We start from the raw sequence: 27,905 nt of genomic DNA on the forward strand, positions 1-27,905 counted from the left end.
TAAATTTACTTCAACAAACGGCATATACTGAAGCTTGTGCTACCAATACAAGTTGAGATTGAGGTATGTACCTGCTTCAGTTGGTGACTTATCATTGGCAGGTCTATCTGGGAACTTGATCTGCACATCAAACTGCTGTGTGATCTCCTGCACATTGGCGCCACGTGCCCCCATCACTGTCCTATGAAACTGCTGGCCTATCTCACATTCTATGGTCACCTGCGCCTCCTATTCATATACAACACATTCATTCACAGACTGTTTGAACAAAAGTCTTGGGTGTGCACTCTTAATGAACAATGAATCTTTTTGATGAACTGAAATCATAGAATGTTGCTTACTAGATCAGCGACTATTTCCAGTATGCGTTTCTTTGCTCCGTCAACACAATCCTTAGCCCCTTTGATGACGACGCGGTCGCTCTTGACACCACTGCGAGGAAAGCTAACTGTCACTCCACCGTAGTCATCTCCTATCTGGCGCAGCACCTCACCACGACGAGCAACAAAATGCTTGTGGAACTTTGGGTCAACATTCACCTCACCTTCAACAATGTTGTCCTGAAAGTATGTCACAATTCAAATCTCATTTGCGTAAAATTGGTCTATAGATATGTCTTACAAGCAATAATCCAATATCCTATAATTAAACATTGCATTATAAATATACCTTGCAAAAATCTTTTAAAGAAGCATACAAGCAGAAGCATTTATAATTGCAAAACCATTAATATTTGTGCGTCAAAATTTTTCTATGAATTCGTGGGTAGATGAACCACGCATTCAAGACCCAGACAAAGAATTATCCAAACTTAATTTTTGAAAACCAATCAAGCGCAACAGTTTTATTTGCCATATATTATACCAAAAGGAGATTAAATAAAAGTATGGAATGTTGGTAATTGGAGGCTAATAGTGACACATACATTATGCTTATGTAACATCAAAATTAAGGAACAGGTATTTACATAGCAAATAATGTTGCTATCCCTTAAATACCAAAAACTAACTTTTAGCAGTTTCTCTTTACATTCAGCATTTATTTTCTTAACATCAATCATATGAAGTTCCTGTTACTGTTCTTGTTTTAGTATATCTAGTAGAACACAACTAATTTGTTTCTTAATTGATGTATTCTTTTTTTGCAATATATATTAACCCTATACCCCTTAGATACATATTTTGACGCATTTGTAGTCCTTTAGAAAGTTACATTCAATTAAATACCTTTCTTACTAAATTCAAGTTTTAAAGGTTCATTTCCAACCTTTAGTAACTGATGAACAACAAACAGCATAAAACCTGAACAGACTGCGAGTTACTGTGCTGGTTTTATGCTGTTTGCACATAGCCATTTTCACTTTGATTCTTATTGGGGAAAGGGTTAATCTCTATTACACAAAATTTAACACTAACCCTAACAAATTGAAAACCCAAACTATACCAGATCTTGAATGAGTCCAAGAATTTCAGTTTTCGCCTCTGCCACTGCTTCTTTGGTTCCAATTATAGTGATAAGTTCCTGATCAGCATCGTCCTGTGACGGAAAGATAATGCGCGCACCTGTGTTCTCTCGCACCTTGCGAATTTTGGCTCCACCTCGACCGATTAAGAACTTATGGTACTCTGGTTTTGCTCGGACTTCTTCAACATTGCTATTGGTTTGCTAAAATAAGACAAATGAGAGTCTTTAATTACTCAATATACATGTAGAATATTTCAATACCAATAAGTAAATATGCTGTAAAATATTTGTATGCAAAGTCTGAAATCTTTAATATATATGTATCGTTTTCCATGGCACAACATCATTTCGTTATCTCTATCTATAGCATTGGTTCATAAACACAACAAATACAGCAAATTGCCACTAGTTATAAACAACATCATAACAATCTAGCAATAAGATAATTATTTACTTTTTGATTATATGTTTTATTGAAAAATTACCCGAATAGGACAATTTCATAAAGCTTATTAATCAGGGTATATTTAATTTGCATACAAAAATTGTCAGTTTAGTTATAATTCAAGCAATGACAAAACATATAAAATGAAAACGCCAGAAATCAAATATTGAATTTAATAAATAACATGAGTTTTTCCTTAAGTACATCTTAAGTTTCCTTTTTAGCACAGTCGTTCTGCATGAAATGTATTTTTCAAAATGGCGTATCCATCTGACATAAATTAAACACATTCATATAGTTAGGAGGATATACATATGCATATCGTCATATATAGAATTTTTTACATTATGCAAATATAACATTAAACAAGAGATGTGTTTGTCAGAAACACAATGCCCCCTATTGCGCCGCTTTGAAGCCATATATTTGACATTTGACCTTGAAGGATGACCTTGACCTTTTACCACTCAAAATGTGCAGCTCCATGAGATACACATGCATGCCAAATATCAAGTTGCTATCTTCAATAGTGCAAAAGTTATTGCAAAACTTTAACGAAGGTTAAAGTTTTGGGACACACACATACAATGACAGACAGACAGAGAGACAGGCCAAAAACAATATGCCTCTGATCTTTCGATCCGGGGGCATAAAAATATGAAGGGTTCCTAAATCCTGCAAATATAAATTTAACAAGAGATGTGTTTGTCAGAAACACAATGCCCCCTATTGCGCCGCTTTGAAATAAAAAAAAATATTTATTTTTTTTGACCTTTGACCTTGAAGGATGACCTTGACCTTGAACTTCCACCACTCAAAATGTGCAGCTTCATGAGAACACTACTTTGAAAAAATTTTTTTTTTTTTTTTTTTTACCATTGACCTTGAAGGATGACCTTGACCTTGAACTTCCACCACTCAAAATGTGCAGCTTCATGAGAACGCCGCTTTGAAATTATATTTTTTTTACCTTTGACCTTTAAGGATGACCTTGACCTTGAACTTCCACCACTCAAAATGTGCAGCTTCACGAGATACACATGCATACCAAATATCAAGTTGCTATCTTGTATATTGAAAAAGTTATGGCCAATTTTAAAGTTTTCCGACTGACAGACGCCATATATTTGACATTTGACCTTGAAGGATGACCTTGACCTTCACCTTTCACTGCTCAAAATGTGCAGCTCCGTGAGATGCACATGCATGCCAAATATCAAGTTGCTATCTTCAATATTGAAAAAGTTATGGCCAATGTTAAAGTTTTCGGACGGACAGACGCCATATTTTTGACATATGACCTTGAAGGATGACCTTCACCTTCACCTTTCACCACTCAAAATGTTCAGCTCCATGAGATACACATGAGTGCCAAATATCAAGTTGCTATCTTCAATAGTGAAAAAGTTTTGGCCAATGTTAAAGTTTTTGGACGGACAGACAGACGCCATATATTAGACATTTGACCTTGAAGGATGACCTTCACCTTCACCTTTCACCACTCAAAATGTGCAGCTCTGTCAGATGCACATGCATGCCATATATCAAGTTGCTATCTTCAATATTGAAAAAGTTATGGCCAATGTTAATGTTTTCGGATAGACAGTCGCCATATATTTGACATTTGACCTTGAAGGATGACCTTCACCTTCACCTTTCACCACTCAAAATGTTCAGCTCCATGAGATACACATGCGTGCCAAATATCAAGTTGCTATCTTCAATAGTGAACAAGTTTTGGCCAATGTTAAAGTTTTTGGACGGACGGACAGACGCCATATATTAGACATTTGACCTTGAAGGATGACCTTGACCTTCACCTTTCACCACTCAAAATGTGCAGCTCCGTGAGATGCACATGCATGCCAAATATCAAGTTTCTATCTTCAATAATGCAAAAGTTATGGCCAACGTTAAAGTTTTTTTTCAAGTTTCTATCTTCAATAATGCAAAAGTTATGGCCAACGTTAAAGTTTTTTTTCGGACGGACGGACAGACTGACATACACACATACTGACATACTGACTGACAGACAGTTCAACTGCTATATGCCACCCTACCGGGGGCATAAAAATATGAAGCTTTCCTTTCAATGTTAAGACAAACAAATGTCTCACAATTTGTGTAGTTAGTTCTTGAAGCTGCTTTTTGGCTTTATCCACATCCTCTGCTGGTCCACGTATTGTTACTTTATCACTGGTACTGCCTTCTGGGGGAAAGCGTATGATCACCCCACCACATTCATCCATGATAGAACGAATAAGTCGCCCTTTGGCTCCGATGATAGAGTTGTGAAGCTTGTGGGGTACATCCACCGATACTTCCTTAATGTTGGCCTAAAAATGGATTTTTAGTTCATTTAAAGGAGTAAAATTATATGTTTACGCCATTAAATGAAAATATCAATTTGTCAAAGTCCTTATTTCTCAATCTCTCTTCATGAAAAAAGACTGTAATTTGTCAATACAAGAGGGCCAAAGACCCCAAAGGTGCTCAACTAAAACTCAAATGAACTGACCTGTTTTGATCAGCTTCTAAAAATTTTCAAGAACCATTTTAAAACTCAGCCAAGATATCATAAGAAAAATAATTTGTGCAAGTTTCATAATGATAAGGTAAAAAACTGTTTTTAAGCTAATGACTTAATTTAAACCAGTCCTCTAGAGTTGATAAGATGTGACCCATTTAGAATCTCAGCCCAGATATCATTACAACAAATATTGTGAGAAAGTTTCATATGGATTGAGCTACAAACAGTGGCCTCTAGTGTTCACAACCCTCCACAAAGTTGTTCTTCAATTTGACCTAGTGACCTTTTTTAAGATCTCACTTGATCTAGTTTCAAACATGGCTGAGATATTATTTGGACAAACACTCCCAAAAAGTTTTATTTTGACCTTGATAGTGTTCACAAGCTTTTTCTTTAATTGACCAAGTTTTATATCCCTTTTGACGCTGTTTCAAACTCATGTCAGATATAATAAGGAAAAATCTTCTGACCAGTTTTATACAGATTTGGTCTGTTGACCTAGTTTTTGTTCCCATATAGACCAGTTTCAAAATTGGACTAGAGTTGATCAAGGTAAATGTTGTGATGAAGATTTGTGAGATTGAGAAATAAGTATTCACAAGCTCCTGATTTCATTTGACATACTATAGTCACCTAGATTTTGACACAATGTGACCCATTTTTTAACTCCGCCAATATAGCATCGGAAAAATGGTCTGAGCAAGTTTAATGAAGATGAATAAATGTGCAATAAATGTGACATTTAGAGTGTTCCCAGTAGCCATTTAAGTACAACTGCCCAGCCCCTAGCATGTTTTTTAACAGACTTAACGCATTAACAACTTTAATGAAGATCACGTTTTGGTAAATTGACAAAATTAAAACAAATTGTTTCAGATTTGCAAATTTTCGTTGAAGTTATGATATTTGTGAGATAACAGTAATACTGAACATTTACCATTATCAAATATATCCATTATAGGCATCTTTTGACTATTTAAAAACCTGAAAATTATAAAGCGTTGCAACACGAAACGATTGAATAATTTGGAGAGTTCTGTTGTTGTTGTTACATTTTGTGACACTACCCAGGATTGCTTATACAAAGCATAATTTGGAGAGTTCTGTTGTTGTCGTTACATTTTGTGACACTACCGAGGATTGCTTATATTAAGTATAAAATACATCACTCATTGTATGTGCACGGCTGGCCAAGTGGTCTAAGCGTTAGACTTTTACTCCAGGGGTCAGTGGTTTGAGCCCAGCCGAGGGTTACTTTTTTTTCTTTCTTTTCTTTTATTCTTGATTTTACTGAGCTTTTTAGATCCACTGTTTACATTTATCAAAATAAAGCATTTAATAACAAACTATAATACATGCCAAAATATGTAAAAAGGTCCCTCTAAAGGTTTGCTGTTTAATTAATACAAATTTAAAAATTTGATCCTTTATTGAATAAGAGGTTAATTCTTTTGCAAAGAAACTTATTCTTACATAAAAATCATTTTGATGTTACAACTGTGAAAATGAACAAATAGCATACCAGTTCTTTCTGGATATCTTCTATTCTCTTTTTTGCTGCCTCCACATTTGCCTTCATTCCTGTTATAAGGATCACATCTGAGTCAGATGGTTTGTTTGGCAAATCTATGCGAGTGTCTGTTTCCTCTCGAATCTAAATGAACAGAAATAAACGCTACTACCAGGTACATTCTTATTCCTGTAAATATCAAACTGTTTCCAAGAATGTCTATTAGTCTTTAAAAAAGTACAATGTTTCAATTTGTGTCAACTGAACCCATTTTTAATTTACATCGTGCCCGAAGGACATTTAACAGAAAATTTAGACTTTACAAGTATTTTATGGTGATAAAAGAAAACTTACGTTTTGGGTTTTTAAGGACTGTTAACAAATACCTAATCTGACCAGTTATTCAAATAATTAAGACACTTATCATCGTCCATCATGTGATCAAGTATTGTCAAGATTGGTTGTTAAAGATATTTTTGTATTTAAAGCAATTGGCTCTTTAAAAGATGCATAAGATTTTGTAGCTCTTTAAGTGTTGAAGCTGTCTACCTTCCTAATGTTCGCTCCTCCTTTTCCTATTATATTTTTGTGGAAGTCTTTAAAGATGTGAACCTGGGCCTGGTAGTTGCTAGCAATCTGAAAAGCAAATAAATAATAAAGCTCCTTATGTATACACAGCGTACACAGTAATGATTCTGTAAATTAATAGTATAATTTACACTAAAATATAACGAATTAGTTGGAAATGTGTTCATTCAATACTCAATAGAGGTGATCAGTTGTCAGCAAATAAGGTCACTTATTGACAGGTTAATCCATTATAATATTGTGTTACAATTTTAATTTACATTATATGTTTAGGATAATACATTACGTTTGCATACATACTACTAAAAATACTACTTTATACATAATGGTGGTTGTTTACCAAAAATTGTGCCCGAGTCAATTGATTTTTTTCATGATATTGTTGAGTGCTGTTCAAAACAGATAAATTAAGGTATTGAATTAAAACCAATGATAACCATTCAGAATTATTTTAAATTATGATCTTTGTTCATGAATACACACCAGGTCTTGTGTCATTTTCTGTAAGTGTTGATGGCATTTGTCAACATCAGCCTTAGGGCCTCTTAAAGTGACAACATCACTTTTCTTTCCCTGGTCTGGAAATGTGATTTGCACTTGGTTAAACTTGTCACGTACAGTCTTGATTCCCTCGCCCTTGGCCCCAATAAGCATTCGGTGGAAACGCTGCTCTATCAGTATGTCACGAGTCTTTTCATTCTCCTGTGAGGAAAATGTTCCATGGAGACAACCACAAAAGCATTTTAGATATTGCTTGCATATACATGTATTTGCTATACGTGTTTATAATATCCAAGTTAGTCAAACACTATTATTTAATTTCCTAAACAACTGAAGTCGTTATATAAATGTAAAATTCCCGAAAGACTTCTACGTTTGAATATAGACAACAAGAAATTATCTTACCATTCTCTTTGCCATTTCTAGCAGTTCAGTTTTGGCCTGCTTGACACCATTTGGGTCCCCCTCTATACGGATGGTATTGCTGTTCTCAGAGTCAGATGGAATCTTGATCACAACGTTGTTCTCATTCTTAATTTTTGTGACTGTAAACAGTAACCAGTATTAAAATACTAAATATTGTTTATAAAACAAGTTAAATATTAACTATAAGTATGTTAAAAGCAGTGATCTGTATAAAGTACTTTTAGAGGAAATATTATTATGTTCTGAAAAGCTGTCGGAAAAAAACCAAAGAAGAGGAAAAGTTGTGTCAATATTGTTCTAATTATCCCAGTGCCTAATCCGAAAGTGAACATATAAAATGAGCACTTAAAATGAACATTTTAGCAAAAACGCATGTAAAAAACTATTTAGATGGGTTAGTGCAATCAAATACAAAGCAATTAAAAAGAACCATAATTTCCAGTCTGAAGATTTCACAAACACAATTTTCCAAATTTAGGGATGCTCCCCTAATTGTTCAGAATTGGCATGACGCTGGGATTTTCCCCAATATGGAAAAAAATCTCTTCATTATTATTCCAATTTCTAGATATTTACTTTGAGGTACAGTATTTAAACAATTACATGTACACACAAGTTGGAAAGCATAATTCAACCAATAGAAAGCTTACTATTTGCACCCCCTTTTCCAATAATGTGTTTGTGGAATCGTTGATCAATCTCAATTTCCGCGAAGTCCATTCGGCTTTGCTGAAAAATTAACAACAGGACATGTTCTTGCTTTTCTTATTGTTGCCACTGGAACGTGACATATGCACCTGATATTCTTTTAACTGTCTCTACAAAGTGACAAATGCACCTGAAGTTTTGATTTTTTTGTCACTAGAATGTGACATATGCACCTGAGGTTCTTTTTGCTTCAGTGCAATTGTCAATGAGGGCACAATAGAGTCTGTATATATGTCTAGGAGGGCTCAATATGACCTGTGTATATATCTATAAGGGCTCAATAGAGTCTGTGTTTATATCTATGAGGGCACAATATAGTCGGTGCATATGTCTATGAGGGCACAATAAAGCTGTGTACTGTAAACGTATAGAAATTCGTTGGTATGAAATTTCGTGGTTAATAAAAAACAACTTATTCTTTGACACGTAATTTCGTGGATTTCAAATTTTCGGGTAAGACTGACCGTAATAATAATTAAACTTTAATTAAATCAACCAGAGTAATAACGAAGCATAATCTGCTAATCTGTGTTGACAGCAAGACTTGAGGCTGATGTGCACTAACGCATAAAATGTTGCCGATAATTGTCGATAAGAGCGATTAAGCGGCGCACTTGTGGGTCCCCGCTCGCTAATTGCCATCAATGTTGTTTTGACAATATTTGCAATTGTCAGCAACATTGGTCCCCTAGTAGTAACAGTTGAGAAATAAGGTCCCAAAAATACACGTGTGAAAACCGTTATGTCATGAAAAGAAAATGTCGGATATGACATTCGGAAATGACAGATTTCGGATTACAAATGTATAAATAATCGTTGGTACTTAAATTCGTGGTTCAGCAGACCAACGAAATCCACGAAAATTCGTACCACAAGAAATTTAATGGTTTTACAGTATATGTCTATGAAGGTACAACAAAGCCTGCATAGTGTATATGTCTATGAGGGCTTACTAGAGTCAGTGTATATGTCTATGAGGACACAATATAGTCTATGTATATGTCTATGACGGCACAATAGAGTCTATGCATATGTCTATGGGGACACAATAGAGTCTGTGTATATGTCTAGGAGGGCTAAATATGGCCTGTGTATATGTCTATGAGGGCTCAATAGAGTCTATGTATATGTCTATGAGGACACAATAGAGTCTGTGTATATGTCTATGAGGACACAATAGAGTCTATGTATATGTCTATGAGGACACAATAGAGTCTGTGTATATGTCTATGAGGACACAATAGAGTCTGTGTATATGTCTATGAGGGAAAAATAGAAATATATGAAACAAGACTATTGCCAAGCAATATAGTTCCCTACCGGCTCCACCACTGTCAGAAATTCCACCATTGTCAGATTATTTTTTTATTTGTTGCCATAGCAACCAGAATTTTTGACGTAGGAACAAAATGAAATGACGTGCATAATGTCCATATTGCCATCTATCCATGTTTCAAGTTTCATGAAAAAATATTAAGAACTTTTAAAGTTATCGCAGGATCCAGAAAACAACCATTTTTATCAGTATTTCTAGTCTATTTGTTGCCATAGCAACCAGAATTTTTGACGTAGGATCAAAATGAAATGACGTGCATAATGTCCATATTTCAAGTTTCATGAAAAAATATTAAGAACTTTTAAAGTTATCGCAGTATCCAGAAAAGTGTGACTGACTAACAGACTGACAGACAGACAGAGCGCAAACCATAAGTCCCCTCCGGTAAAACCGGTAGGGGACAAAAATGCTCCGATTCCTGGCGGCCATGTTTTTAAAGCGACTGTAACCATTTTAAAACTCGTCTAAGATATCATTGGGACAAATCTTTTGACCATTGAAGATCGGACAATAAATGTGGCCTCTAGAGTGTTAACAAGGCAAATGTTGACAATGCACAACGCACGACGGAAAAAGGCGATCACAAAAGCTTACAGTGAGCTAAAAATGACCTTCCCCCTGGAAGCCATGTTTTTAAACTAACTGGAACCATCTTTGAACTCGTCCAAGATATCCAAGGCACAAATCTTATGACCAAATTTCATGGAGATTGGACAATAAATGTGGCCTCTATGGTGTTAACAAGGCAAATGTTGATGCAGCACAACACACGACGGACAAAAGGCGATCACAAATGCTCACCATGAGCACATTGTGCTCACGTGAACTAAAAAGGGGATATTTCCATTCCCTTTAAATAATCGTCCAATTACACTTCTTAATACGATGAAAAAAGTACTAGAAAGCATTATCTTTCAACATTTATTTAACTTCTTTCCAGAATCTAATTTTGTCCATGACATCAATCTGGTTTTATGACTTGAATGTCAACCAGTTAACGTACCTATACCATATGTATTGTAAAGCACTAGATGATTGATTAGAAGACCGGGTGGTGTTTTTCAACATAATTAAAGCCTTTGATAAAGTCTGGTATTGTGGCCTTTTATCAAAGCTGAAACATTCCAGTATCAAAGATAACCTTCTGATCTTGCTTTTTTAACTATCTCAATGAGGGCTCAGTGTAGTGTTTGTGTATATGTGTCTGTGAGGGCACAATCAAGACTGTTTGTACTGACCAGTTCCCGGACATGTTCCTGTAGTGCCTTGACAGCCTGATCCACCTCCTCTGGAGGCCCCTCAACCTTGATCTTGTTCTCCCCTTCAGTGAACTCTATATGAACCTATCAATAACAACAGTGTACACAAACAACATTTAACACGTCAATATTACAAACATGTAGCTGACATCAAGCTTTTTTGCATTTACAAGAGAATACTGTGAAACCATTATTATTCGTCCGACATTAATTTTCGCATTTTTCGTCCTTCGACCGATGAACGAATTCAAGATCCTAACGAACAATCATGTCCCATATTTGAAACAAATAAGACTGAATTACCGTAGGCATGAGGCATTTAAATCCAGCGTAATCCACGCATATACACAGGGCTCGAAATTAACACTCGCACACTCGCAAAATGCGAGAAAAAAAGATTGCAAGGTAAGTTATAAGCCACTAGTATTTTTTGCAAATAAAGAAATAGTGAAAAAAACGAGTTATATTGCTTAATGCGTTTGACGGCGAGAACGCTAAACCGTAGGTCAATTTTTTGAACGTCCGAATACCCATATGCGGAAGCGCGCACCTTGTTTGTTGACTGGTATACTTATAATACAGATACACAGATGGTATTGATACAAAGAACATGAAACAGTCGACTATTCACACTCAAGTTAAATCCGGTTTTGACACAAAGGGGTGTTCATTATACAGTGTACTGACAACTGACATTTCCTGTAAAACGCGAATGCAATAAGGCTGTATCGAATGCGTCGACTTCGTTTAGGTATAATAGTGTTGATTAGCGCTAATTGTTAACAACTTTATTACCCATTGTGTGTTTTGTGTTTTTTAGGGGTGTTGCAGCCTACACGTGGCGAATCCGGATTAAAGACAATACTATTAAACGCAATTAAAATCTGACGATGTGTGATCAACACCTGACTGAAATATATTCTGCGCTTTGTTACAAATTAATAAAGAACATTTTGATTTGTGTTTGGTTGTTTGGTTTTAACTGCATCTACTATTTTTGTACATATACATAAAACCCGTACCTTTGTTGCTTACGCTAATTATAACCCATAATGTTCGCACCTTCTCTAATTGGCGCCGATAAAGGTAAGATTGTTATCAGTTTGACCGTGAAAGTAATGGAAAAACACTAATTGGCAATTGGCTTCTTTGATTAAAACACTCGTTAACGATTATTCAGTCCCACTTATCCGCTAATCATAACAAAGAACGTGTCAATGACATGAAATAATAAGGGACAGTTACTATCACCTAAAATAACAGACTTGTTAATTGGCATATGCCAAACAAGGCCCACCTCCTGCAAGTGACTACCAAGTGTCACCTCTCTTTCCCCAGCACGATTTTTTCGCAACCGCGTTTTACATGTATTACAAACAAATCGGACGTTGTTTTTTTTCAAAACCAGAAATGGACGAATTTAAGAGCGGACGAAATTGTCATTTTTATGAAAAGGGCGAAATTTTGTGCCGACGAAAATAAATGGTTTCACAGTATTGCATTGATAGGAATTAAAATGTACATCAGTCATGTGATAAACTGATCACATTTATTTCAAATTGAATAAATTATGCTGTATATGGTGTTGTTATAATGGTTGAACAAATTAAACCTAACTTTCTCTCTGAGTGGAAAGGCAACATAAGTTACTTACTGAAAAGCACTGTATACTTAACTGGTTAACTTCCAAATGAGTAGGAGGTAGGGGCATTTATCTTTCTGTTAAATGTCATTTTTCATGATAAGAAGGAGTTGTGCATGGATAAATACAGAGATTGTTGACCAACATATACAAGATATATTTGTTGTACAATAAAAAAAGGGTTTTTACTATGTTTATTATTTAAAAAATATATAAAATAATACTTTGCTGCAAACCATTAATTTGTGAAGAGCTTGATTTCAATCACACAATTGGTTGACTATTTTACATGGTGAAAAAAATGCCAATTATTCGGTAATGATCAAAATGCACAGTACACTGACAAATGTTGGCTTAGTATAATGAAACAACATTTTGTCTTTTGTTGTATACCAGTAAGGCTTGGTTGTTTTTGAATCCTCAACATCTTTACATTATCAACATATTTTTCTTTATACTAGAGTGTATTTTGAAATGTCACTTTAGAAAAGACATTACATGTCCAGCTCTCAGTTTATGATAAGTTTATGATGAAACTGATTGAAGATCTTGTTTAAAAAATCTAGGGTTTCTGGTTTTTGACAGGACGTTTGACTTACGTTTCCTATAGAAAAACTAGATAATACTCATTATGCGCTGCCAATTTTTCCTAGCCGAAAAAATTAATGTAAAGTCTATGATATACATGTAAGTACTTTATAGATTTGTTCATTCTACTAGGCCATATTAATTTATGGACTTAATGTTTTAGTAAATTATAATTAAATGGTTTGCTTAACCTTATGAGACACTGAATAGGAATGAAAATTAGTTAATTGTATCAAAAAATACTGAACAGTGTTTATTTGTTACTTCCATTGTCTGCAAAAACATTGAGAAACGCAATTTCATCAAAAGTCAATCATTTAAAAACAGATCTAGACACATTTTAATGCTTTAAACAAAAGAGACATTTTACAGAAACAATATGGCGCAAGCAGAATTTCAAGAGACAAACCCTATGGTCCTGTTAAAGAATGAGTTATTATGAGAGAAAGTAAATGAACAATCTTATGTTGGTAGATACCCCTGTTAATCGTCCATGTTTATATTATCAGCATACCGTATGCCCATCCATTCGGTATATAAGTCACACATTTTTTGTTGAAGTTTATTTGGTAACCATATGCAGTATAAAAATGAACCGGACAATTTATAAATGACAAGAATCATTGCCATGCCAAAATACTATGTTTTAAACATTTTACCAATTAATTAACCTTTATTTATGACTGTTGCTTCATTCATCCAAGTTTCAACACAAGTTCTGTGGGTATGTTCTATTGCTTAGCTTAAGATGAAACCAAAAAGCATGCTTGTGAAAACCACCTACCTTGTCAAAGTTTGCAGTGATGCTTCGCACATTGGCTCCCTTCTTCCCAATGATGTATTTATGTAGCCAGTCGGGTGCAGTCACATCAGCAAACACAACACTGTTGGCCTGTAATACAGCAGAATTAGGCATATATATATATACTATTTTAACAGCTTGAATCCCGTTTGTTTGTAACATATTTCAAGCTTTGATTTCAGAGCATGGAAGTCCGGGACTGTTTCTCTGATTGCAAAGTAAGTAGATAGTACAAATTGTAACTATAAAATAACTGGGCTTGCTTACCTTTGAGTAAACCATAGTAAGTGCGGGCCCTAGCTTGTCTTGTTCTCCCCTGAGTGTGATAGTTTCTGAGGCACTGTCCAGGCCTGGAACTTCAACAGACACCCCAGTGGAGGCCAGGATCTCCTGCAGGTTGCTGCCTCGGGGGCCTATCACATACTTGTGCTGGGACTTGCGCACCTCCACAGACACCGCCTGACATTTCCGTCTCTGAAGTAATCAGTCAGCAAAGGAGGAATCAAAGTAAAGTCAAAATATAATGTGATAAGATGCAAGAACAAGAGCACCGCACAACGGGTGCCTCCCAAGGCTGCGGGTGCAGTTTTGAATAAATGAAAGCTTGACATAATTTTTTTATTTTTTTTAGAAGTCACAGTGACCTTGACCATTGACCTAGTGACCCAAAAATGGGTGTGGCATGTAGAACTCATCAAGGTGCAGCTACATGTGAAGTTTCAAAGTTGTAGGTAGAAGCACTTTGATTTTACAGCCAATGTTCAAAACCTTAACAAAATGTTAAGGTTTAAGCACGACGCAGACGGCGGATGTCAGACGACGAGCTGGCTATGACAATACCTCTGGTTTTCTCTGAAAACAGCCGAGCTAAAAATCAAGCACATGCACAATGCTTCATGTCTTCAACTTTTGGTTAAAAAAAACAACACGTAATACCTTTTCTTCAAAAATAGCCATGATGGTTGCTTTGCACTTCATGACTCCTTCCTTGTCGCCAGACACCACTATCTCATCAGACATCACGCTGGGTGGGGGCACATTAATCTTAACACCGGTTTCTTCAATAAGCTGTCGAATTGTAGAGTTGTTTGGTCCACAAACAAAGGGATGGTACACTTTTTGAACAGGCAAGCGCTCATAAGCAAGTTTGGACTGAAAGTATTAGTGCACAGTATAATGATACAAAGACAATTAGTCTCAAACAGGTCTATAGATAACAAGCGTATGTGCTTTATTACGCAATTAAAATAACCAAAAACGTAATTAAATTCAAAATAAAGCCTACAAAAAGGCAAATATAAATTTAACAAGCAAATTCGTTGAATTGATATCACCCGCCAATATGCTTCTGGACACAAAAGTGTTATATTTGACACTCAATAAAGCATTTTTTCAAGATACAAAGGGCCATAACTCCTTTATTATCCAATGGTGTACAATGCCATTTGGCCTGCATCATCCTCTTATCCATATATATACTCATACCAAGTTTCAATGAAATCCGCCAAAGCACTTCCAAGATATGGCTCCGGACACAAAAAAGCATTTTTCCAAGATACAAAGGGCCATAACTCTGTTATTAAAAGATGGTGTACAATGCCATTAGGCGTGCATCATCCTCTTATCCATATATATACTCATATCAAATTTCATTGAAATCCGCCAAAGGACTTCCAAGATATGGCTCCGGACACAAAAGTGCCGGACGGACGGACGGACAACGCCAAAACAATATCCCTCTGCCTATGGCGGGGGATAATAACGTAATTCCCGTAAAAAACCTAGCGTCACGAAACGCAATTCTTACAATAACCAGGCGTATTTTTTAGACAGGTTATTTCCCGTACAAAAAATGTACCAAATAGTTTATATGCCGTCCTATGCAGAAAAGAAGGCAGTCTTTCCAGCAGTAATCAATCTTTGGGGTAAATTATTGTAATTATTCGTAGACCCATCCGATTTCTACTTTGATTTTGAAGGTATTCAACTCAAAATTACCCGAAAACGGTGTGCATCGCTTCGAACAGCCATTACTTCATCAATTGTGCAGCGATTTTCACGAACTCGGTCTTATTCAACGCAAAAATGAAAGAACTTTGATCAGAAATTCAGTAATTGTTTGTTGTTATGTACAGGTACCTTTTTGAATTCCATTTGTATAAATAATATAGTAACCTTAGTAGATTTTTATTATAATATATATGTCATTATGTCATTCCCTAAATTACCCAGTTGAGTTAAATAAGGGGGCCTGAAAGGCCCAAAGTCGCTCACCTGAGATAACAAGATATTATTGGGACAAATCTTCTGACCCAGTTTCATGAAGATCGGAAAATAAATGTGGCCTCTAGAGTGTTAACAAGGTTTTACTATAGCCATATAAGGAAAAATGCCCCACCCCCTGGCAGCCATGTTTTTCAACCAACCGGCATCATTTTTGAACTCGTCCAAGATATTATCGGGATGAATCTTCTGACCAAGATTCATGAAGATCGGACAGTAAATGTGGCCTCTAGAGTGTTTACAAGATTTTACTATAGCCATATAAGGAAAATTGCCCCGCCCCTTGGAAGCCGTGTTTTTCAAGCAAACATAATTATTTTCAAACTAATCCAAGATATCATTGAGACCAATCTTCTTACCAAATTTCATGAAGACTGGACAATAAATGTGGCCTCTAGAGTGTTAACAAGGTTTTACTATAGCAATATAAGGAAAAATGCCCCGCCCCCTGGTGGCCATGTTTTTAAAGCAACCAAAACTATTTTCGAACTCATCCAAGATATCATTGGGACAAATCTTCTGACCAAGTTTCATGATGATCGGAAAATAAATGTGACCTCTAGAGTGTTAACAAGGTTTTGCCATATAAGGAAAAATGCCCCGCCCCCGTGGTGGCCATGTTTTTCAACCAACCGGCATCATTTTTGAACTCGTCCAAGACATTATTGGGATGAATCTTCTGACTGAGTTTCATGAAGATCGGACTATAAATGTGGCCTCTAGAGTGTTAACAAGATTTTACTATAGCCATATTTAGCCATATAAGGAAAAATGCCCCGCCCCTTGGCAGCCATGTTTTTCAAGCAAAGGTTACCATATTTGAACTCATCCAAGATATCATTGGGACAAATTTTCTGAGAAAGTTTCATGAAGATCGGAAAATAAATGTGGCCTCTAGAGTGTTAACAAGGTTTTACTAAAGCCATATAAGGGAAAAATGCCCCGCCCCCTGGCGGCCATGTTTTTCAACCAACCAGCATCATTTTCGAACTCGTCCAAGATATTATTGGGATGAATTTTCTGACCAAGTTTCATGAAGATCAGACAATAAATGTGGCCTCTTGAGTGTTAACAAGATTTTACTATAGCCATATAAGGAAAAATGCCCCGCCCCTTGGCAGCCATGTTTTTCAAACAAACATAACCATTTTCGAACTCATCCAAGATATCATTGAGACCAATCTTCTGACCAAATTTCATGAAGATTGGACAATAAATGTGCCTTCTAGAGAGTTAACAAGGCAAATGTTGACGCCGCACAATTCACAACGCACGACGGACAAAAGGCGTTCACAAAAGCTCACCATGAGCACGTTGTGCTCAGGTGAGACTGAGCTAAAAACCGGGGGGAAAAAACCCAATTAAGCTCAAAAGTAGGGGGTGAAAATTTTTGATAAAACTCTCTTGAAATTACAACAAGAGGGCCATGATGGCCCTGTATCGCTCCACTGCTAAAAAAGGCTGAAACGAATATTCTCTGCATGTGCAAATACTTAAATATAGGCCCTATTTAAGCACATGTACACTTTTGTAACCCCCATGGGCTTGGTAAAATTTAACCCCAGGGGCATAATTTGAGCAAACTTTGCAAAGGACTACTATATCTCACTACATGTACATACAAAATATGGTAGCCCTAGGTCCTAGAGTTAAGAACAATAATATCTTAAAAAGTTATCACAAAATAAGCAAGATATAAGCGTATATAATGTTCAATTTTGTGACCTGCGGGTTAGGGTCAAATTTGACCCAAAGGGCATAATTTGAACAAACTTGGTAGAGGACTATAAGATGTTACTGCATACCAAATTTGGTAGCCATAGTCTGAATGGTTTTCGACAAGAAGATTTTTAAAGATTTAACAAAATAGGCGCTTTATAAGCGTTTATTCAATTTTGTGACCCCCCCCCAGGGTCAAAGTTGACCTCAGAGGCATTATTTGAACACATTTGGTAGAGGTTTATTAGATGTCACTACATACCAAATTTAGTAGCCCTAGGCCCAATGGTTATGGACAGAAAGATTTCTTAAGTTTTCACAAAATAGGCCCCATATAAGCGTATGTTCAATTTTGTGATCCCCCAAGGCAGGATCAAATTTGACCCCAGGGACATAATTTGAATAAACTTGGTAGAGAACTATAAGATTTCACTACATACCAAATTTGGTAGCCCTAGGCCCAATGTTTATGGACAAAAAGATTTTGATAGTTTTCACAAAAGAGGCCTTATATAAGTGTATGTTCAATTTTGTGACCCCCAGGGCAGGGGCAAATTTGACCCCAGGGGCATTATTTGAACAAACTTGGTAGAGGACTATAAGATGTCACTACATACCAAATTTGGTAGCCCTAGACCCAATGGTAATGGACAGAAAGATTTTAAAGTTTTCACAAAATAAGCCCTTTATAAGCATATATTCAATTTTGTGACCCCTGGGGCAGTTTCAAATTTGAACCCAGGGGCATAATTTGAACAAACTAAGAAGAGAACTATTACATGTCACTAAATACCAAATTTGGTAGCACTATGCCATACGTTTATTGACAAGAAAATTTTGAAAGTTTTCACAAAATAGGCCTTATATATATGTTCTAGGGATGTCACCGAATATCCGAATATTCGGTCCCGGACCGAATATTCGGATACTATTTTCCGAATCGAATATTCGGAAGAAATTTTTTTTTTAAAAATCAAGTAATTACAAAGACTTTGTATTCGTGAAATTTGCTTCAAACATTGTAAAAAAAGTTGTTTCTCATGTCATAATGTTTAGTCCGGATAATTCGTCGCTATGGTGATGTCAGTATACCGGTCATAAATCCCGCTAATTGCCTAACAAAGACAGTCACTTTGTGTCAAAATTATGATAGGTTCAAATCGCATCGGCAATCAAAACACCGACCTGCACTTGATCCAATGACTCGAATTACATTTAAAATTATCAAAGATTAAATGAGTAAAGGAAAAACAGACTTGGTGTAAAAAACAAAAAAGACAGTATGGCAATTAAAACACCGACCCGTCTTGATCTAATAACTCGAATTACATTTAACATGATCAAAGATTAAATAAGTAAAGGAAGTGCCGACTTGGTGTGAAAAACAAAAAGATCGTATGGTTATAATCACGTTGTCAAATCAAAAAAGCTTTTAGAAAATAATTTACTCAACCTCTAACCGAGCAAGAGAATTCTGACGAACTTCAGAGATATTTGCTTGTGAAAATAGAGCCAAACGCTAAACCTCTTGACTGGTGGAAACGTCACGAGAGCGAATTTCCGAAAGTCGCGTCTGTTGCTAGGAGTGTTCTATCTGTACCTGCAACTTCTGTGCCATCTGAGCGCATATTCTCAACCACTGGATTGCTCATCAATAAACTAAGAAATAGACTCGCCAGTGATCTGGTCGACGCAATCGTGTTTTTAAATAAGAACAATGTTCATGTGCCCAGTGACGCCGATCCGAGTGACTTTTAAATGTGGCAACGGTGTTTTGTTTGCATGTGTTCGCTATGTAAATAATACGTTTAAGTTCAGTTCAAATTATTTATAGATCTAACTGTTTTGTCATGTAATAATTTTGTCGTCATTTAAATATTATGTTTCTCGTTCTATTGTTGATGTACAATATTAAAGCACGTGTTTGCTATGTAAATACTACGTTTAAGTTCAGCTTAAATTATTTATAGATCTAACTGTTTTGTTATGTAATTGTTTTGTCGTCATGTAAATATTATGTTTCTCGTTCTATTGTTGATTTACAATATTAAAAGTTTAAAAACAGTTTTCGTCATTCAATTTTAACAATTAGCGACGGCAATGCTGTGTCAATATTTAGTCACTTCCGGGGAACTTCCGGTAAAAACGAAAGTAGAATTCATGGAGTAATGGTACGGTAAACATAGTTGATTTTTTTCTAACAGATGTTGACCGAATATTCGTTCGGAAGGATGACCGAATATTCGAATACCAATATCGGTATTCGTTGCCATCCCTAATATGTTCAATTTTGTGACCCCAGGGCAGGGTAAAATTTGACCCCAGGGGCATAATTTGAATAAATTTGGTAGAGGACTATAAGATGTCTCTACATACCAAATTTGATAGCCCTAAGCCATACGGTTATGGACAAGAAGATTTTGAAAGTTTTCACAATATAGGCCTTATATAAGCATATGTTCAATTTTGTGACCCCGGGGGCAGGGTCAAATTTGACCCCAGGGGCATAGTTTGAAGAAATTTGGTAGTCTAGAGGACTAAAAGATGTCTCTACATAGCAAATTTGAAAGACCTAGGCCCAATGGTTATGGATGAGAAAATTTTGAAAGTTTTCACAAAATAGGCCTTATATAAGCATATGTTCAATTTTGTGACCCCCGCGGCAGGGTCAAATTTGACCCCAGGGGCATAATTTGAAGAAATTTGGTAGAGGACTTTAAGATGTCTCTACATACCAAATTTGATAGACCTAGGCCCAATGGTTATGGACGAGAAAATTTTGAAAGTTTTCACAAAATAGGCCTAATATAACCAAATTTTCATTTTTGTGACCCCCGGGGCAGGGTCAAATTTGACCCCAGGGGCAAAATTTCAAAAAAAATTGGTAGAGGACTATTAGATGTCTCTACATACCAAATTTGATAGCCCTGGCCCAATGGTTATGGACGAGATTTTGAAAGTTTTCACAAAATAGGCTTTCTATAAGCATATGTTCAATTTTGTGACCTCCGGGGCAGGGTCAAATTTGACCCCAGGGGCATCATTTGAAGAAATTTGGTAGAGGACTATTAGATGTCTCTACATACCAAATTTGATAGCCCTAGGCCAAATGGTTATGGACGAGAAGATTTTGAAAGTTTTCACAAAATAGGCCTTATATAAGCATATGTTCAATTTTGTGACCCTCGGGGCCGGGTCAAATTTGACCCAAGGGGCATAATTTGAAGAAATTTGGTAGAGGACTATAGGATGTCTGTACATACCAAATTTGATAGCCCTAGGCCCAATGGATATAGACAAGAAGATTTTGAAAGTTTTCACAAAGTAGGCCTTATATAAGCATATGTTCAATTTTGTGACCTCCGGGCAGAGTCAAATTTGACCCCAGGGGCATAATTTGAAGAAATTTGGTAGAGGACTATTAGATGTCTCTATATACCAAATTTGATAGCCCTAGACCCAATTGTTATGGACGATAAGATTTTGAAAGTTTTCACAAAATAGGCCTTATATAAGCACATTTTCATTTTTGTGACCCCCGGGGCAGGGTCAAATAAGACCCCAGGGGCATAATTTGAACAAATTTGAAAGAGGTTCACCAGAAACATTCCTGAGAAATTTCATCAGAATTGGACCAGTAGTTTAGGAGAAGATGATGTTTTAAGGAAAAGTCAATGCACACACGGACGCACGCACGACTGAAACAGGACCATGACATAAGCCCCGCTGGCCTCTGGCCAGTGGAGCTCAAATCACCCAACCTCTAATAACAATTAACACATAAATGATACACACAACTACACTGTATTATTATGAAAACATTAATAATCAAAGGGGAGTAACTACTGTAAACTTAAATGCAATATTTAGAAGAGTTGTCTCGCATGTTTTCAATTGTTTGACCACCCGGGGCAAGGTCAAATTTGACCCCAGGGGCATAATTTGAACAAATTTGAAAGAGGTTCACCCCAGGAACATTCCTGAGAAATTTCATCAGAATTGGACCAGTAGTTTAGGAGAAGATGTTTAAAGAAAAAGTTAACGCAGGACGCACGCACGGACGCACGCACGCACACACGACGGACACAGGACCATGACATAAGCCCCGCTGGCCTCTGGCCAGTGGAGCTTAAAACCCTATTGTTGTCAAAAACAGGGGGTGAATTACCCAATATACCCCAAAAGTATCTATAGCCCTGTCTCAAAGTAAAAATATGACAATGATTTACTTTGTATCTCAAGTCAGAGAGCAACAAATGATTTGGAAATCATTTATAAAACAACATTAACACAAATATATGGCTTTAAAAGATTGTTTGAGTTTTACATTCACTAAACTATGTGGCTTGTTACAAACCTGCACATCCGATATCACTTGAATCTCATGCATTGCTTTGTCTATGCCCTCCTTAGTGCCCACAATCTTGATCACGTCAGAGTTGTCATCTGCCCGGGGTATCGTGATCTTTGTTGCAGTCACCAACTCTAGGTCTTGAAGTTTTTTCCCTTTTTGTCCCAAAATATATCGGTGATGTTCTCGAGGAATACGTATAGAAGAGTTAGCCTGTCATTACATAAAAACATTAATACAATTCCATGAAAAGCACAGAACAATGACTAGAGCTTGAAACCACTGATGTCATTCTAAATAATTGTACATGTCACTAAGTATTTAGGGTCATGCACATTTCAGTAATGTGAATGTGTCCACAGTATTTCACAAGATTTTATTTCATCAATACATGTACAAGTAATCTCTGTTTTAAAAGTTTATTATTATTTATGCGTTCAATTTTATTAAAATGATTTTGACATATGTACTGTTTCATCAGTGTTCACATTCAATATCAACTAAATTGTTTAACCCCACTTGACCTAAATTAAAACTAGGCATAGATGTTTCAAAGAAACAATTTTTTTCTCATGAGATTAGACATTAAATATAATAAGCATTTAGTTACTGATCACAATCCTGTTTAATAACTTCCATCAACATGTATGTGGCTTCTAGAGAGGTAACAAGGTTTTTCTATAATTGACCCAGACTCCTTTTTTATTGCACTTTAGTCAGGTTCAAATATGGCTTAGAATATTGCCATTTTGACTAGGTTTCATTCAGAGCCCACAAAAACACTTCTCTGGATTATTTATTATTTTTAGATGTGCAATGGGTAAGCTACATTTTTTTTTTAAGTAAACAAACTTTTAAAAAGTTCCAGTTGACTTTTTTAAACATTTGTTGTTAAATTTGTTACATCAATATTTTTTGAGCTGACAATAGTAATTTGATGCTTTGTTTGAAATAAAATGAGCTCTTATAACAAGATGTCTTTAACTGTCAAAAGTACAGTACAGGCAACGTGTACTTTGACAAAAACGCGTGTCCGCGGTGTTCAATTTTCCCGATGGGTGACATTTCGCGGGGGGCGGACACGCTACTGACCGCGGTGTTCGGCGAACACCCGAAATCGCCGCGATTGCACGTCATCATTAACTGGAACACCCGTGATCACCGCAATGCCGCGCGGCCATTGATACATGTAATACCTGTCTGCGATGGTCATTCAAGAGTTTTAAATTTACATGTACATGTACAATGTACAAATGAACATAATAAACTACATGTATGTGCAAATGTATGCGTACTTAAAGTGATATTATGGGCAACTAACAGTATTTACAATATACAATGTAGGTGTGTATCGTAACCGTTGTTTATTTTTTGTGTTTTTGCTCGATATACACTTGCATTTGTTAATGCAGCATCAACATAATTAAACAATATCCCGAAAAGAAAAATAATCCATTTGAATATCAACGTACTTTCGTTTTGACAACTTAAGACAGAAATGAATCGATGTACGATGCGAGTCTAAATGTAGTTTTCATGCAGATTCTTTCATACGACACAATGACACAATTTGGTTTTACGGATCATTTCAGCTTAGAGGGATGGGTGAGTCATGTAACATATCGAAAATAATATATATTTTTTATAAACAACCGGTAACAAGATGAGTTGTAGATAATTTCAGATACCACATTCATTATAACTTATTGTTTTCACCCGTTTCTTTTCAGCTCAATTCAACAGTAACAAAATGCCCATCACTTTAAATTCGGACAGCACGTAAAGTCGGAAACGTAATTAAAGCGCTTAGATCATCAAGTCTATTAACTGGTATGGTGTTAAGCAATTCAATCGCCGTTTTTTAACAACACATATCGAGTTATAAAGAAAGTGAGTATTAAATAATTTATTTGCGTCCGCCTGTACTGTCTGAAATAACGTACTGCATCAGTATGCTACGAAATTTAGAAATTGTCAACTGTCGATTGCAACGACTGCAATCGTAAACTGTTGGATTTTTCTATTCATATACATGTATTTTAACAGATTATATTTTGTGTCTTTCAGGTTTCTTCCATTTCAGCACTGGACTCGTTTGTTGAAATAAAGTTCTTTAAGATCTTTGAAAGAAGTTCAAAATTAGTAAATATAGCATGTATATAGAGAATGATATTCCGGATCATTCTCTTTCATGCGGTATTTTCGTTAGAGTTGTTTTGTTCGTTTGTAACTTTTTGTGCTTCTTCCCGACTTTTTCTGCTGACATTTCCGCTTGTTCTCAATGCTTTGCATGGCGAGTTGTGAACAATATCTGATGTAAGATATTTTATATTGATCTAATCAATATTTACTTTCTAACGTAGCCCATGTCATCCTTCGTTTTCAAGTTAGTTATTATTTATAAAGATTTGTTACCGGTTATAAATTTACATATCAGGTTATGAATATTTGATAACAACTCGTGATATTCGTTCATGTTGAATTAATTGTTTGTTTTTGTTTTTCCTGCGTCTTCCCCTTAGCATATAACATTGCATTATTTAATAGATAGAATCCTGTATATACATGTATGTACGTAATAACAACAACATTATAAAGTCGGTATTTATTCGAAATGCACAGTGAATATCAAATATATACAGTATTTACATAATTTACATTCAGTAGAAGTATTCACATGTTGTTGTTCAGAAGCGACAGAAAAATATATACAGTATTTACATAATTTACATTCAGTAGAAGTATTCACATGCTGTTGTTCAGAAGCGACAGAAGCGAAGTGTCGCATGAGGTGTTTATCTCGGGAAGCATGCCGTGCAGGTCCTCCATGTACCTGTTGATGTCGGCAGATGTGCCCGCATCTCTCCTCATTCGTCTCTCCTCTCTACCCTGGCGGCGAAGAAGTTCATTAACCTTAGGCACAACACTGTCACGCCATACATTTTCCGCCAGGGCTTCTGGATAGAACACACCGCATTTTGTTGTCGCCAATATGTTTTAGATTAATATTATGCGCATTTTCGACTGTTGAATTGAGCTGAAAAAGGGAAACTGGTCAAAATATTTAGTTAAAATATGGTAACTGACCAATTATCTACAACTCGTCTTGCTTCCAGTGGTTAATAAAAAAATATAATATTCGATATTTTTCATGACAGTTCAGTCCTCTAAGCCGAAATGATCCGTAAAACAAATTTGTGTCTTTGTGACGTATGAATGAATCTGCACTAAAATGAAATTTAGGTTCACATCGTACCCCGAATCATAACGAAAGTACAATTGATATTCAAATGATTTTTTGATTTTTCCGGGATATCGTTTTAGAATGTTGATGCTGAATTCATAGATATAAGTTTATGTAAAGTGACAACACCAAAAAATAACCGACGGTTGCGATAGACACCTATACACATTGCATATATTGTTAGATGCGCATAATATTACGTTAAATACTTAAAATATCCTTCGACCATCATGTACATAAAAATAGACTATATTTACTTGCATTCATTATCGCTTTAAAGCGGGTTTATACGATTTTTATATGTGTTTAATTGTAATTGTAATACATTGATAAAATATGTTACAATAACACAAAATAGGCAAGAAAAATTACACATTAAAGCCGAATTTCATAAAATGCAGCCAAGAAAATTAGCGCCCCGAGTCGATTGTGACGTACATATTTTCCTACAATAACCGAAGCATTCGTCTTTGCATTAGGATCGGAGTTAGTGTTCGTGTGTCGTATGAATAGATATCGTTGCAGGAATTCAAATAAACCGTTAAACTAAGTTTAGATTCACATCGTACATGTTTGGTTTACATGCTAGCGAATTCGGCTGTACAGCCGTTTTAAATTTCAGAATTAAATATCTGGCTTATTTCGCATTTTTCGACACGTTCTTCTTTACTTTATTTTAATTTATATTTAAATATATATATATAATAAGTTTATTACACATTTTATATAAATTCATAAATATTTGACAACAACGTATATACCAGCTTTAAATGAAAGGGATCAATAATTTACGTTTATATTTAATTATTTTATTTTTAGCGAACACGATGAACACCGCGGTAGATATAATGGGTCCGCGGTGATTCGCGGTGTCCACCTTATTGAAAACGGCCCCCGCGAATATTTGATCTGAACACCCATCGCGGGGGTCGTTTGGTAAGCGAACACCGTAAAATGAACACCGCGACGAGTGGCGTTTGTCAAAGTACACGTTGCCTGTACTGTACCTGAAATTAAGATGATACAATGGAAAACATTGTAACTTTATTGCTTAAGTATTTCTCAGACAACCTAATTTAAGACTTGCAGTAAAAACTGTACTTGTAAATGTGCACTAACACTGCTAAATGAACATATCTTGTTGACTAAATAATCTTAACAATAAAAGTACTACAATCACGATTTTAACCCCTAAATTCTGCTGACTTAAGATCTGTTTTCTCAACTTTAACAAGGGCTGTTTGTAAAACATGCATGCCCCCATATGGGCTGTCTGTTGTAGTGGCAGCCATTGTGTGAATACGTTTTTTGTCGCTGTGACCTTGACCTTTGACCTAGTGACCTGAAAATCAATAGGGGTCATCTGCGAGTCACGATCAATGTACCTATGAAGTGTTATCATCCTAGGCAAAAGCGTTCTTGAGTTATCATCCGGAAACCATTTTACTATTTCACGTCACCATGACCTTGACCTTTGACCTAGTGACCTGAAAATCAATAATGGTCATCTGCTAGTCATGATCAATCTACACATGAAGTTTCATGATCCTAGGCGTATGCGTTCTTGAGTTATCATCCGGAAACCATTTTACTATTTCGGGTCACCGTGACCTTGACCTTTGACCTAGTGACCTCAAAATCAATAGGGGTCATCTGCGAGTCATGATCAATCTACCCATGAAGTTTCATGATCCTAGGCGTAAGCCTTCTTGAGTTATTATCCAGAAACCATTTTACTATTTCGGGTCACTGTGACCTTGACCTTTGACCTAGTGACCTCAAAATCAATAGGGGTCATCTGCGAGTCATGATCAATCTACCCATGAAGTTTCATGATCCTAGGCGTATGCGTTCTTGAGTTATCATCCGGAAACCATTTTACTATTTCGGGTCACCGTGACCTTGACCTTTGACCTAGTGACCTCAAAATCAATAGGGGTCATCTGCAAGTCATGATCAATCTACCCATGAAGTTTCATGATCCTTGGCGTATGCGTTCTTGAGTTATCATTTAAAAACCATTTTACTATTTCTGGTCACCGTGACCTTGACCTTTGACCTAGTGACCTCAAAATCAATAGGGGTCATCTGCAAGTCATGATCAATGTACCTATGAAGTTTCATGATCCTAGGCCCAAGGGTTCTCGAGTTATCGTCTGACAACCACCTGGTGGACGAACAGACCGACAGACAGACCGACAGACCGACATGAGCAAAGCAATATACCCCCTCTTCTTCGAAGGGGGGCATAATAATAATGTTTATTTTCATGCAAAAAAAATCAAAATAAACATGCTAGCAACTTTATTTACACAAGTTCAACAGTGTCTTTTCAGTATTATACAATTTTATTTTTCAAATACCTTCATATGCCCAAACTGTGTTTAGAATGCATGCCTTAGATGAATTTTTACATATTTCACAATTAAAACGGGTCTCCCCTTCAATCTTTTCAACAATTAGCCACGGGACTTGTCCCTTCCACTCGTTCAATGTTTTTTTGTGTGTT

The 27,905-nt window shown here is 36.1% G+C and overlaps 1 protein-coding gene across 1 annotated transcript in view; it reads right to left on the bottom strand.

Moving 5' to 3' along the window:
- LOC127832631 (vigilin-like) overlaps window positions 1–27,905 on the bottom strand; it is a 63,075-nt gene that overhangs the window by 9,919 nt on the left and 25,251 nt on the right. The window contains exons 6-19 of the mRNA XM_052358196.1: window positions 22,159–22,365; window positions 14,736–14,951; window positions 14,067–14,273; window positions 13,782–13,889; window positions 10,747–10,851; window positions 8,115–8,193; window positions 7,444–7,583; window positions 7,021–7,239; window positions 6,499–6,585; window positions 5,962–6,093; window positions 4,027–4,245; window positions 1,444–1,665; window positions 342–560; window positions 72–228 (exon numbers count right to left, since the gene is read on the bottom strand). Coding sequence (XP_052214156.1) covers window positions 72–228; window positions 342–560; window positions 1,444–1,665; window positions 4,027–4,245; window positions 5,962–6,093; window positions 6,499–6,585; window positions 7,021–7,239; window positions 7,444–7,583; window positions 8,115–8,193; window positions 10,747–10,851; window positions 13,782–13,889; window positions 14,067–14,273; window positions 14,736–14,951; window positions 22,159–22,365 — 2,317 coding nt within the window. The remainder of the gene's footprint in view (window positions 1–71; window positions 229–341; window positions 561–1,443; window positions 1,666–4,026; window positions 4,246–5,961; window positions 6,094–6,498; window positions 6,586–7,020; window positions 7,240–7,443; window positions 7,584–8,114; window positions 8,194–10,746; window positions 10,852–13,781; window positions 13,890–14,066; window positions 14,274–14,735; window positions 14,952–22,158; window positions 22,366–27,905) is intronic.

Source organism: Dreissena polymorpha, chromosome 5, assembly GCF_020536995.1.
Source record: "Dreissena polymorpha isolate Duluth1 chromosome 5, UMN_Dpol_1.0, whole genome shotgun sequence".
NCBI lineage: Eukaryota > Metazoa > Mollusca > Bivalvia > Myida > Dreissenidae > Dreissena > Dreissena polymorpha.